Below are 13,714 nucleotides of genomic sequence, written 5' to 3' on the forward strand. Positions count from 1 at the left end.
GCAGTGGTGGAAGAATTGAGCAGTGGTAAAAGCCCCTATGTTTGGGTTTTTACTCCTGGGCCGCAGCCCATGGCGTGGCTGTGTGGTCGGGCAGATGGGCAATGGAAACCTGGACTATTAAAGGGGTGCCTGCATGGGGCGCGGCCTTATGGAAATCACTCTGGGAATTTAAGGGGCGTGTTACAGTAGGACATGTCAATGCCCACCAGAAGAACCCCTTCCAGGTTTGGAAGGTCACTGAACCACCAAGTGAACGTTTTGGGAGGGCGGTCCATGAATGAGTCGGCATGGGGAGAGGGCTGCAGCAATGCAGGGCCCCACACATGGCCGGCAAGTGGATTACACTGGACCGAAGCCAGTAGCCCTGGGGCGGGGGGCTATCAATGAGCTCTAACAGGAACAGACATCCTGCACTGGGTTTGCATACCTGATGGTAGATGCAAATGCTCAAAATACTGAAAGATTGGAACAGAAAATACTGTAACAATTTGAGCCACTGAGTTACATTTCTTCGGACCAAGGGGTGCACTTTACAGCCCATACTGTCCAACAGTGGCAAGAGATTTCACACCAGATGTGTTGCGTATCATCCTCAGAGTAATGGTTTAATAGAAAATTGGAATGGGCGGCTGAAGCATTTGCTGTCTAAAACCAGGGGAGATACAGGCTTGAGAGGCTGGCTTACACACCGTCACGAGCATGTGCTCACACTCAACATGAGCGGGGCTGAGGGCGGGTCCCCACTGGATAGATTCCTCCACTTTTCTGGGGGTGTGGGCAAGTCGGGGTGGGGGAAGGTGCTGATGCGACTGTATCATTCTTCCCCACATCAGAGCAACTTCTTTTTTTTCTTCTCCTACTCGATGCAGTGGTCCCAGAACCAGGGATGCAACTGTGGGGGCCAGAAGCAGGGATGATTCCTAAACAAGAAACTGTAACTCTACCTTTAAACCTTTATGTTAGAATTCCTAAGGGCCTGATGGGCCCGGAATGTGCCTTCACCCCCTCTGGCAAAGTTGGTGCTGACGGTGAATGCTGCCGTGCTGCCTAGCGGTTGCAAGAGCCCACTAGTTCTGTACCTGTGTAACCCTACTCTATGTGAGCGGCAGTGGACGGGGCAGGGGAGACACCTGCCAGCCTAGTTTCCTGGCAGCAATCGGGACCAGCACGGTGGCCAAACTAACGTCCCTTCCAAGAGTGGAAAAGTGTAGGTAAAGATAAATGACAAATGGAGAAGAAAAATAACAGCTGAGGGTAAAGGGATGAATAAGTGGGTTATGCAATGAGGGAAATCCAACATTTTATTAGCACCTGGAGAGAGCCTCAGAGCAAGAGAATAATATAATCTCTTAGCAGAAGCATACCAGATGCCCAGCAGGCTGAAGCTAGTTTGCTGAGATCAGCCCTGATTTTGGGACCTGACAAGATTGAACAGCAGCCTGCACACCTGAATGGCATTGCTCTGGAAAGACGTTCTGGTCCTGAGATATATTAATGAACAGGATCAACTGTTAAAAGATTAAATGAAATTCTAGCGATGCGCCTGTATCTTCTGACTCCCATTTTTCGGGCTACATCTACTACAAAGGACAACATTTGGGAACTGCTTCCTACTGGGACTTCAAACTGTGTGATGTATAGCTCCCAGCAGACTGATCTGTGTCATCACTGTGTAATTATAGATCTTGACAATCAATTGCTTAGAAAGGTCCCTGGTTATGATGGACAAAATAAAATGGCAGCATGCCCAACATGGGAGGGTGTGCTGTGCACAAGCACATGTCACCCTGTTTTTGTGGATGGAAAACGATTCATCAAAATAGGGAAAGACACTGGGTCCCTGATGGGATTAAAGCAGTGGGCATCACATGGTAGCTCAAGTTCCCCTGGGGTACGGCCCTACGAGAGACAAGGCAGGCCATGGGAAACCTCATGGCATACTCAAACTAAATTAAATTACATCTAGGTGTGCTTACCATGCATCTAAGCCTAGTCTGGGGGACCCAAAATTTTGGGGTGCAAAACATGCACCCTATCTGCACCCAGGCCATTAGTACACAATGGCAACAACGTCTCTGGTGGATTCAACAACACTGACCCACAAGCCAGAAACAGCCTTAGGGTAAATAGGTGCTAGTAGGTATCCTAGGACAAGTGGAATTTGTTTTTAAGGAGGAGTGGCATTCAGAGGAAAAAGATTAATTAGAATAGGCAGACTAGGGGGAGTTCTCTTCCAGGTGGAAGGCGAAGGATGGAAGCCAGCCTGGAAAGAGAATGAGGTTTTAGCAAAGTGGGTCAGGCAGACTCTGCCAATAATTCTGGATATGCTAGAACTAGCACTGGGAAGAGCCGTGCACCCCGATCCAACAAGGCCTCTTGACTATTTAAATACATATGCAGGCTGAAGTGCCAGGGGGCAGTGGCCCTCAATCCTAGCTGCTGAGGCTCAGGGGCGAACACACCTATGGGAATATTACGGCCCTCCAAGCTTATGGAAGTTCTCTGGGGACATTTATAATTTACACAGATGCACCCTGACTGCTCACACCTCCAGTAAAACTAGAAATAAAATATACCCTGCAGCAGTTAGTTGGGATAGGAATATTCTAAATACAACTCGTGTCCTCCCCATAGGAGGGAGGTGGGCCCTGCGATACAACACACAATGGAAATCAGACTCAGTATAAGCTTGTGAACTTGTCCCTGGTTACCTTGGAATCCGGAGCTAACTGAATCGTGGCCAATGGTCACGACCTCTGTCCTTAATACCATCTGGTATACGGGTAAAGGCAGATTCTGTTGGGAAGGCAAAGTGAACACGTCTGTAGCTCTTACTGATTTGTTCTGTAATGAAAATGAATCGTACAGTAACCATATTTCGATACGGTGTAACCTTGTCGTTGGTAAGATTCAACTACCTCATGTAAATGAGTCTTAGGGTAACACTGATATTGACGATGATGTATTGAGAGCCTGAGTTAAAGCCTCCTCAGGAGGTAATACCTGTGGAAAATGACTGGCCTGAGGAGGAGCAGGATCTAGCTAATCACCAGCTGATTTCTGTGCTGAATAGTTCTGCACAAATTGATCGTAAGGTACAAGTAGCAAATGACGTTTCTCTAAATCGATCCCAGGACTTCCCTGGTGGCGCAGTGGTTAAGAATCCGCCTGCCAATGCAGGGGACACAGGTTCGAGCCCTGGTCCGGGAAGATCCCACACGCCGTGAAGCAACTATGCCTGTGCGTCACAACTACTGAGCCTGCACTCTAGAGCCCGCGCGCCACAACTACTGAGCCCGCACGCCACAACTACTGAGCCCACGTGCTGCAACTACTGAAGCCCACGCGCCGAGAGCCCATGCTCTGCAACAAGAGAAGCCACCGCAATGAGAAGCCCACGCACCGCAACGAAGAGTAGCTCCCGCTCGCTGCAACTAGAGAAAGACTCCACACAGCAACGAAGACCCAATGCAGCCAAAAATCAATCAATCCATCCATCCCTACCCCACACCGGCTTCTCCAAATGTCTGGCCTAGTTATGTCGGTACTATTGCTACATCTGGTCTAATAAATGCGACCCCAAATATAAGTGCTGTGATAGGTATGATTGCTTTGCTGTAAGGGATCTGTTCCACCAGGGGGAGGACTGCAGTATTGTGATTTATAAGAAATACATACATTTGGTCATTCTCAGATACATTTGGTCCTTCATCCACAGTTCCTGGTTCACAGCTCCCAAAACCCTTGGAATTTTCTGATCAATATGAGCAATGGGAGCATATTTTGTTATATTTGGTCTCTAGTCCTCAGTTCCAGAAAACACTTTAGGGCCAAAAAGGTGAAATGGGTGTCTTGTTATTAATAAGAAGCCCTTTTCCATCACAACCGGGTTTATGTTAATGAAGGTGACTTTGGATCCCACCCCAGGGTGGGGGCTAGTTGCCAGGAGAACCAACCTTGTGATTAGCGGGTCAGAATTTTCAGTCTTGCGCCCTGACTTCTGGGCAGGGGAGAGGGGCCTCAGGTTGAGTCAATCACCATCGGCCAATGATTTAGTCAATCATGACTATGTAATGAAGCCTCCATAAAAGCCTCAAAAGGCAGCTTTTTGGCCCTTTTTCAGAGAGCTTCCACACCAGGGAACCAGAACGCTTTGTGCTACCATGCAGGGCCCCAAGCTTCATGAGGACATAAGATCCCTTGTTTGGGACCTCGCCCTATGTATTTCTTCATCTGGTTGTTGATTTGTATCCTTTAAGAGCCTTTTATACTAAACTGGTAATCTAGTGAGTAAATGGGTTTTCCCGAGTTTTGTCAGCAGCCCTGGCAAATTAATCAAACCGAAGGAGGGGGGCATGGGAACCTCCGATTTACAACCAGTTAGTCAGAAGCACGGGTAACAGCCTGGACTTGTGACTGGCACCTGAAGCGGAGGGTGCTCGGGGGACGGAGCCCTTTACCTGTGGAATGTGATTCTGTCTCTGGGTAGACAGTGTCAGAATTGCGGGCAACTGTGGGACACCCGGTTGGTGTCCAAGAATTGGATCCTGGAAACCTTTCCAGCGTACGTGTGAGATAGAGGGTGCCTGCACGACCAGCCCCAGTAGAAACCCTGGGCCCTGAGTCTCTAAGGAGCTTCCCTGATCGACGGCACTTCACACGTGTCGTCACAGCTTGGAGCTCAGGGAATCAAGCACATGATATGTGACTCCACTGGGAGGAGGCTTCCAGAAGCTTGTGCCTGGTTTCCCTGGGACTTCCCCCATGTCTTTTGCCTTTGCTGACCCTGCTCTGTATCTTTTTGTTGTAATAAACTCATGAGTATGACCATATACCGAGTCCTCCTAGGCAATCATCCAACCTGCGGGTGGTCTTGGGACCCTCCACACAAATGAGTTTAATAAAATATACTATTAAAATTAATTTCACCTGTTTCTTTTTGCTTACAGTGGCTACTGGAAAATTCACCACGATGGATGTTGCTCACATTACATTTCCATTGATGGTACTGCTTGAGCACCTTGGAATTGCAAGTGCTTAGAGAGTCAGACCAGAGCTTCCATTTTATTGGAGAAACTGAGGCCCAGAGAGGGTGGTGTGTATGGCTGAGACCACACAGCAAGTAGAGAACAGGAGGACTTGGGCAGGGAACCCACTGCAGGACTCCACCCCCAGGTACTTACCGGATGGACCTCGAGTGGTTGTCTTGGGGACTGAGGACTTTCTGGCCAGGGGTGCCCGACTTCCTTTGTCACTAGGCTCGCTCCGGGCGCTGAGTGGCCGACTGGCCCGGTCCCCGCTGGCCAGCCCCTTGGTCTTTGCAGCGGTCAGTGGAGTGGCTTTGGGGGCAGTGGTGCCACGGCTGGGGCGGGTGAGGGGCTTCCGGGTACGGCCGAGGCCCTCTCTCAGCCGGGCCTGCTCAGGAGGCAGCATCTCAGGGTCCACCATGCAGATACTAGGTGGGGTGGGCAGTGGCGGGGGTATCTTGAGCGGGTCAGGCAGTGGGTCGCGGCGAGGGGCCCCAAAGCCCTCTGTGTCCTCATCCGAGTCCGCGGTGCCAGAGGCGGCAGGCAGGGGGTCCGAGTCAGACAGGGTAGGCAGGGACTCGCTGACGGACGTGGGTGGTGTCTCCTCCACCCCTGGAGCACCCGCCCGCTCCTGGGACCGGGCACTACTGTCATTGGAGCTGCCGGGGGACACAGGTGCCGGCGCCATGGGCACAGCCTTGCGGTGCTCAAACTCACAGGGTGATACCAGGCACAGGTCCACGTCGTGTGGGGAGGCCGAGCGGAGCACCCGCGGGCCACAGAGTGGGAGGCTCAGCCCGGCTTCACTTGCGGCGGCAGGTGGTGGCGGTAGCACCTGCTCAAAGGACACGGACAGGGACTCGTCCACCTCTGTGGAGTGCGGGGAGCCCACCTCGGCGGGCAGCGAGGGAGTGGTCACTGTGGGGGTGGTCACTGTGGGGGACGCATCCGGCCCAGGCTCCCCACCCCGCAGCGGGCTCAGTGACAGTGGCCCGCTGCTCTCAGTTGGGCCCTGGTGGGCTCCGGCGGGTGAGGGTGTGCACGGCTCGGGGGTGCTGGTGGCCAACAGCAGCTCCAGGGTCTTCTCCTCCAAGCTGCCGCCCTCCTCCCCGGCTGGGCTCAGCCCCAGTTCCAGGCTGCTCTCCTGGCTGGGCGTGGCCACCAGCCGGGGGGCCGGGGAGCCGCAGGCCTCGGTGGCGGGGCTGGCCTCTCTGCACCGGAAGCTAGGTGGGCTGCGGGGCCCATTCTCTGCCGGTGGGACACCCGGGCGGGGTGTGTTGGGTGCTCTGCGGGGCTTGGGAGCCACCTGGGCACCCGCTTTCTTGCCACTGACCACAGCGGAGGCCGCCCGCCGCACCTCCCGGGGTTGGGTCCGAGGGGCGCTCGGCTTGGGGTCCTTCTTCACCTCCCGGGAGGGCCTGGCTTCTTTCTCAGCCTTGCGAGGGGCCTCAGCCCGCAGTGGCTCCTTCTGGGCCACCCCGGGGCGCTCCTGGGCAGGCCTGGAGGATGCTGTCGTCCGGCCCTCTCTCCTCAAACTGTCCCGGGAGCCCACGCTCTCCTTGCTCTCAGCTCGCCGAGGCCCCGCCAGGTCCTGAGGGGTCACCACAGGCTCCCGCAAGAACCCCAAGTGCTGCAGGCGGACCAGGCCATCCAGGAGGCGGGCGGGCGGCGTGCAGCCAGGGAACAGCACACGCACCACCTTCTCGGAGGGGCCCGCGGGGTGCCACACCAGCAGGGCGCACACAGAGGCCAGCGTGTGGTCAGCGGCGGCCGAGGGCGGGTGCAGCACGTACATGTCCAGCCGGCCCACGCCCATCTTCTGGAAGAGCACAGTGGGCTCAGCCGGCAGCGGCCCACGGTTCAGAGGCAGGGGGGTGATGCCCAGCCGGGCCAGGAGGCTCAGGGCCAGCTCCGCCTCATCCTCCCCGCGTACCAGCCGCGAGGCGGCGGCACGGGCATTGAGGAACACGATGCCCAGGTTGGGGGAGATCAGCCTGCGCAGCCGGTCATCCCCAGAGCCCCCGCCAGCGGCCGCCTCATCACGCTCTGCCAGCTTGCGCCGCAGCAGACTGTTGAGGCCGGGGAGGCTGTCAGCGCCCGCGTGGGTCACCAGCACGGCGTCCACCCGGTCCAGGTGCCGCACCAGCTTCCAGAAGCTTGACTTGGGGTTGGAGCCACCATTGACCAGCACGGTGAAGCCATTGACGGCGAAGAAGGCAGCATCCCCAAGGCCACCAGGGAAGATGTAGCAGCAGGGCCGGGCGAGCCTGAGGAAGCCCACGGAGGCCGGAGGCTCGAGCAGCTCAAAGGGGGACGGCGGCTCCAGCGACTCGGCCACGTACTCCAGGAACTCACGCAGGCCCTCAGAGGCCGGCAGCTGTACTGGAGGGTTCAACCGCAGCTGGAGCGCGCCCTGGAGGCCGGGCACCTCGGGTGCCAGCTGGGCCCAGTCACCAAAGGTCGGGCAGGTGATGGTGAGCTTGGGCGGGTCTGCAGGCAGGGGTGTGGAGGCCAGGAGATCCCGGATCTGTAGAGGGGGGAATGGTTAAGGGGTCACCTGGAGCCAGGCAACACCCAGCCCCTTGGGAAAACTAAGGCCCTTTGCCTGCCCTTGTCACACTCAGGACAAAAACCCAGCCTTCCCCACAGCCCAGAAGGGCCCATCACCACCTGTCCACCTCTACCCTCCCCCACCCTCTCTCACTCTCCCTGCCCCAGGGCCTTTGCACTTGCTGTTCTCAACTCCTAAAGCACAGCATCCTCCAGAGAGACCTTCTACACTCACCCCCCCGCCACCCCTGTGTACTGGTTCTTATCAAACCAAACATGGTTTGCCAGTTTTTTGCTCATTTTGCCCCACCCAGACTAAGGGATTCAGAAGGGACCCCCATTCAGATGGGACCTAGAATGTGCGGTGCCACTTGAAGCCTCTGAGACATCTGCTGATCTACAGGCCCACACACTGTAGTGGGTCATGGGACTGGGCCCAGGAGGAGCACACGCCACCACCATTATTCCACAGAGGAGGAAGGGACGATGCTCAGGGGGACAGCAGGTCGCTGGAGCCACTCAGCCCTGTGGGGACGAGCCAGGCTTCAGAGGCAGGATGGTGAGGGGGCGGCTTACCTCTTTATCCCCCAGGACCTGGAGGAAGTGGCGGGGTGAGAAGCCCCCTGTCTGGAGCAGCAGCTCCCCCGTCTCCTCCAGGCAGGGCCCAGCCAGCACCAGCAGCTTGTGAGAGGCAGGGTCCAGCAGAAGGTTCCGGAGCTGAGGGAGGGGGAGAGTGTTCAAGGCCCTATTCTGTGCAGTGAGATAGTCAGCACCCCTCTTTGGGGTGGTCCCCAGCCCCTAATCTATATATAACCACCCCACTCCTGTCCCCATGACGGCCTGGCCAGTACTAAACTAGAAGCCGGGATTGTAGCCTGTGGGCCTCCTGTTGGGCTCGACCCCCTATCCCTGCTCCCAACTCCTGCTCATTCTACAAAGCCCAGCTCCAGTGCCCCCTCCTCCTGGAAGCCCTGCACACCCTTTCTGGGCTCCCCGAAGCCCACCTCTCCCTCTGGCCCAGCCCCGGTGCCATGGGGAAGAGGGCCTGTGTCTGGCTCTGTCTTCTCCAGAGCCCCTTCAGGGGGCAAAAGGGAGCATTTTTGATCAGAGGAATCAACCTGTACAAGAGTATCTGGAGGGGTGTCCTGGGGCTCTATCTTGTTCATCTTTCTCATGGGAAATTGAGAGAAGAGTGCAGATGTCCACAAGCTAGAAGTATTAAGTCAGTTCAGACAACTAGCGGAGCCCAGCCCAAGGGAACGCACAGGACGCAAACATTGGTTGGGTTCTGTCCTCCCACCTCCAGCCTTCCCTATCTCATTCCTTCCTCCCAAACTCCAGCCTTTTCTGATTCCACCCGCTCCCACCATCAGCGCTGAGGAGGGAATAAATCGAGGCTGGAGTCATCGGGGGAGGCTTCGCTGCTGCTGGGTGGCAAGAGGATTTCAGGCAGCATGAAGGCAAGGACACGTGAGGTGAGGCCAGGGGATGGCGCTCGTCCCAGCAGCCCGCTCCCCCCAGGAGCCTACCCTTCCCTACCTCGTCACACAGGGACTTGTCTGATGGATTCAGGAGGACCAGCGTCTCCAGGGTGTCTCCACGGTGGTGCAGGCTCCGCTGGCCTGTGGGGGAACCGGGCCCTGTGAGTTTAGGGCTGAGCCACATGCATGGGGGTCAGCCTGTGGCAAGGTCAAACCCTGCCCCACTGTGTGACCCCAGGCGGCCATGAGCCCCTCCAGGACTCCGCTTCCCAGGACCCCCAGCCAGAGGGTCATCCAGGGATTAACAGGCATATGGCAGAGCTGCAGGTCAGGATGAGGCAAGAACAGGAAACCACCTTGGCAGGCCTCACGCTGGAAACAGCAGTGACAACAAGGCCTCCACTGCTGGCAGGGCCCAATTCACAGCTCTCAGCCCTGCGGGGGACGCCACTGTCACCCTCATTTGCTAATCAAGGAGCCTGAGCCCAGGGAGGGCCAAGGAGGGTACACCAGGAAAAGGGCACAACATGGGCAAGGGCCCTGCGGCAGGACTGAGCACTCTGTGTCTGAGGATCAGGAAGGGGCAGGTGGGGCTGCAGCGAGGGGCAGCAGGAGGGAGCCGAGGGCAGGGAGGCCTCATGGGCCACGGAGAGGGGAGTGGGGTTGATTCTGGGATCCGAACCCTCGTCTGTCCCCCAGAGACCAGATGTGTTTCAAACATGAAGCACCCAGCCCTGGGTCTGGAGAGGCAAGGACCCTCTACTGCTGGTTACCCTTTATCAGTTTATCACGGGCTTCTTATCATGTGCGGATATTGCCCCATTCAGGTGGGGAAATTAAGGCACAGAGAGGGGAAGTGGCTGCCAAGGCCACACAGAGCGGATGGGATTTCCAGCTCCCCCAAATGGTGAGGGTCAGGAAGCCACCCAGAACCACTAGGACAATGAGGCGACGGACACTTCCTTCCCCTCCTGCAGCAGCCTGGAGGTGACTCAACAGGCTGGCTGAGGCAGGGGGGAGCTGCAGGCGACACCCAGGCCCCACCCAGCAGCTGCTCTGTTCACCCCGGTCACCCCGGAATCCCCAGGGAGCCACGGGACATGTGGGGCTGGCCCAGGAACCCCAACTCCCTCCTCGATCTTGCTTTCTCAGCTCCCCATCTATTGAGCATCTACTGTGTACCTGGCCCTGTGAAGGAGTCACAAGCATAAACCAGACATAGTCCCTGCCACGCCAGGCCTACACTCCACCCTCCATTCCCGCTCAGCAGCCCCTCACTTTCCAAATGTCCTCTCCCTTTGACTGGGCCCTTCCCTCCACCCTACACACCAGCCCCAGCTGCTTCTCATCCAAAAAGACCCTCCTCAGAGGTCTCCCTGTCCCCCACACCTCACTGCCTTACCTGTCAACTGGGGACAAAAACACAAGTTCTTGCCTTGTGGGTTGCTGATGACCAAAGGAAGTGAGTGCTGGCTCAGGGCCTGCCCCTGCTCTGCACTCAGCAGATCTCAGTTGTATTATTACTGTTGCTGCTTACAGCCGTTCCCATGCCTGGCATAGAGTTGGCACTCAAAGAACACCTGTCCACTGAATGAACCGAAGGGGAGAGCTGAGGCATGCAGGGTCCCCAGCCTCACCTTTCACAATGCTGGAAAAGGTGGCCGAGTGCCGTGACACGAAGACCTTGAGCTGCTCATCGAGGCTGCAGACGCCAGGGTCAATGTCCCATGACCGGATGCCTGGTGGGGAGAGGAGGGAAGGGAGGTAGGAAATCAGCTGGGCTTCCCAGCTCCCAGAATATTTCAATAACTAGCGGATGGCTGGCAAGGGCCGCCACAGGCCCCTCGCCTCAACCTGCCCCTGCACATGACGGCCTGGAAATTCAGAACCATCCAATGTGCCTTTGGAGCCCACCGCATCCACCCTCAAGGAACCCAAAGTGTAACTCAGGCATTTTACAGAGAAGACTCAGGACATCAGAAAGAAAGTCCCAGCCTCCTAAACTGTCATCTTGTCCCCTCCGTCATCCTCCCACCCCCACCACTGGTTTCACTGTTCCTCAGCCCTCCCAGGCACAGTTCCCATCTCTGAGCCTTTGCGTGAGCTGTTCCCACTGCCCAGAGGTCCTTCTCCCCACCCTTCATGTCCTCTCAGCCCTTTGCATTCTCTGAACACTCCTGTAACCATCTGAGCTTAAAACTTGGTCCATCTCCTCACTCACTTTGGTACCCGCCCCCACAACCAGACCTATTAGTCCTGTGAGGGCAGGACTGAGCCTGCCCATGGTCCCCACGCTATCCCTGATGCCCTGTGGGGTGACATTCCTTAATCCTATGAACCGAGATGTGTGCTGCCGTCCCATTTTACTGGCCACGGACGGCAGGCCCTGCCGATCTGAGAGATGGGGGATGGATGAATGCCCTCCAATCACGGTTTGGGGTGCACCACGCCTGCCGGTCCCACCGTGCCAAGTGGCTGCAGGTAAACCTTGCAGGTGCACCTATGACTCACATCCCCAGGTGCCAAATCCCCTGAGCAGGCAGCACCCGCCCACACCCCAATTAGCAGTTCCTCATGGAGTTGCGGAAAGTAGGCCCCGGAGCTCCGGGCCCAGCCTCCCCATCCCTGCTCCTCCCTCCAGGACTTCCAGGCTGCTAAGGCCCGAGGCTTTGAGGAGGGCCCGGAGGGCGGGAAGCGGAGCCGTTGCCCATGTTGCCCAATCGCGTGGGTCCCAAAGCCTCGGCCCGTATCCCCTTCCCGGTCTGCAACCCGCTCGAGGCGGAGCAGCCCAGCCCAAACCCGAACGCTGTTTCCTCTGCGGGCACCCACGGTCTCTGCCTGCGCCCTGTGCCTAACGGTAAGGGGATCGGGGCACCGGGGCCCCCGGATCCAGCCGCCCCCCGCCGCCCCCCGCCCCATCCCCCGGCCCTTAGGCCGAGATGCGCCGCCGCGCCCGCCTCCCCGACACCGCGTTCCCGGGCCGGCCCAACCTCGTTCAAGCTCCTCCAGCACATAGGCTAGCAGCCCAGGGCACCCGCACTCGCCGCCCACCACGAGCAGCAGTGAACTGGGCGCCTCCACCGACCCGGGCCCTGCCACCGAAACCGCCATCTTCCCGCCGGCCTGACGCTCCGAGCGCCCGCCCTGCTGTCCCCGCCCCTTAAAGGGGCCGGACCGGAAGGGCTGAAGACCCCGCCCGGAAGCCCCTCCTCGCCCGTTATCTGCCCCTTCCCGCCCATTGAGGTCGTGGGAGATGGGGGTATGGACACCTAAGGGTTGGCCTAGCCTTGGGTCTCCACTTTGGGCACCCCTCCCAAATAACCACTGATTCATTCATTCATTCATTCACTCACTCTTTCATTCATTCTCTCATTCATTCATTCACTCAACAAGTTCTGACTGCATGCCTACTACATGCCAGTCGGAATCTCTGTCCTCTGGAAACTCACATCATATCACAGTGGGCCCAATCAGAACCAGGTCCCAGATGGTCCCAGTTCCCCAGGTCAGGGCTTAAACAGAGAAAAGAAGGGTACATTTGAGGGCTTTGAGGGATGCATAGGAGTTTGCAAGGTGTGGGTGATGGGACAATGACATGTGAGGCATAAGGTAGATCATGTGCAAAATTTTAAAGATAGGAAAGTACATGTGAATTTGAGACACATTCCAGAGCACTCTGGGCCTGGAACAGGGCACCCTTATTCTGCACATACTATATGCCAGGCATTTTACTCCATTAGCTCACTGAATACATTCATAAACCTATGAAGTCGGCACTGTTATTAAGGTCATTTCAGAAAAGAATGGAGAGGAAATAGACTTGGAGAGATGAAGTCACCAGGCCCATAAGAGGTAGAGCAGAGATTCAAATCCAGGCGGGTCTGATTCCAGATTTAGTCTGTGGCAGAGACTGACTGCCTAGCTCACATGGGTAGCCCTCCTTCCCCAGACAATTGCATTTGGCCTTTTTACCCATGGTGGCCACTACCTGGAAAATTATATTGCAGCAAACATTTTTCTTTTATGAATTTTATTTTTATTTATTTATTTATTTTTGGCTGTGTTGGGTCTTCGTTTCTGTGCGAGGGCTTTCTCTAGCTGTGGCGAGCGGGGGCCACTCTTCATCGCGGTGCGCGGGCCTTTCACTGTCGCGGCCTCTCTTGTTGCAAGGCACAGGCTCCAGACGTGCAGGCTCAGTAGTTGTGGCTCACAGGCCCAGTTGCTCCGCGGCATGTGGGATCTTCCCAGACCAGGGCTCAAACCCGTGTCCCCTGCACTGGCAGGCAGATTCTCAACCACTGCGCCACCAGGGAAGCCCCTCAGCAAACTTTTTGACAGTTGCCCATGTCCAGGAAGGGCTGGGCTGTCTCCCTGGGGAGTGAGCTCCTCATCTTTGGAGGTATACAAAACCAGTCAAGACAAATGAAAAGATCTGCCAAGAAGGATCAGCCTCCCACTGCCCTTCATTATCTGTTCAGCACAACTTCCTCCCTGGTCAGTGTGTAACAGTCGCTGGCCATGTGCCATCTAATGTCTAACATTTGGGTGCTCCACTTCCTCTCTCTCTTTTTGGCCCTGGCATCTTTCCTCTATCCTGGTCCCTCCTCCTTGGCTCCCTTCCCTGTTTCCTGCCTGCCTGTGATTTCTCCTATTATT

The 13,714-nt window shown here is 56.5% G+C and overlaps 1 protein-coding gene across 1 annotated transcript in view; it reads right to left on the bottom strand.

Annotated features, from left to right (window-relative positions):
* Positions 1 to 12,199, bottom strand: part of MAP1S (microtubule associated protein 1S) — a 28,151-nt gene extending 15,952 nt beyond the window's left edge. Inside the window, exons 1-5 of the mRNA XM_007195483.2 lie at positions 12,049 to 12,199; positions 10,696 to 10,797; positions 9,117 to 9,199; positions 8,154 to 8,294; positions 5,184 to 7,554 (exon numbers count right to left, since the gene is read on the bottom strand). Of these exons, the coding sequence (XP_007195545.2) occupies positions 5,184 to 7,554; positions 8,154 to 8,294; positions 9,117 to 9,199; positions 10,696 to 10,797; positions 12,049 to 12,169 (2,818 nt within the window). The 5' untranslated portion in view covers positions 12,170 to 12,199. The remainder of the gene's footprint in view (positions 1 to 5,183; positions 7,555 to 8,153; positions 8,295 to 9,116; positions 9,200 to 10,695; positions 10,798 to 12,048) is intronic.
* Positions 12,200 to 13,714: the final 1,515 nt, after the last annotated feature.

This window comes from Balaenoptera acutorostrata, chromosome 2 (assembly GCF_949987535.1).
Source record: "Balaenoptera acutorostrata chromosome 2, mBalAcu1.1, whole genome shotgun sequence".
Lineage (NCBI taxonomy): Eukaryota > Metazoa > Chordata > Mammalia > Artiodactyla > Balaenopteridae > Balaenoptera > Balaenoptera acutorostrata.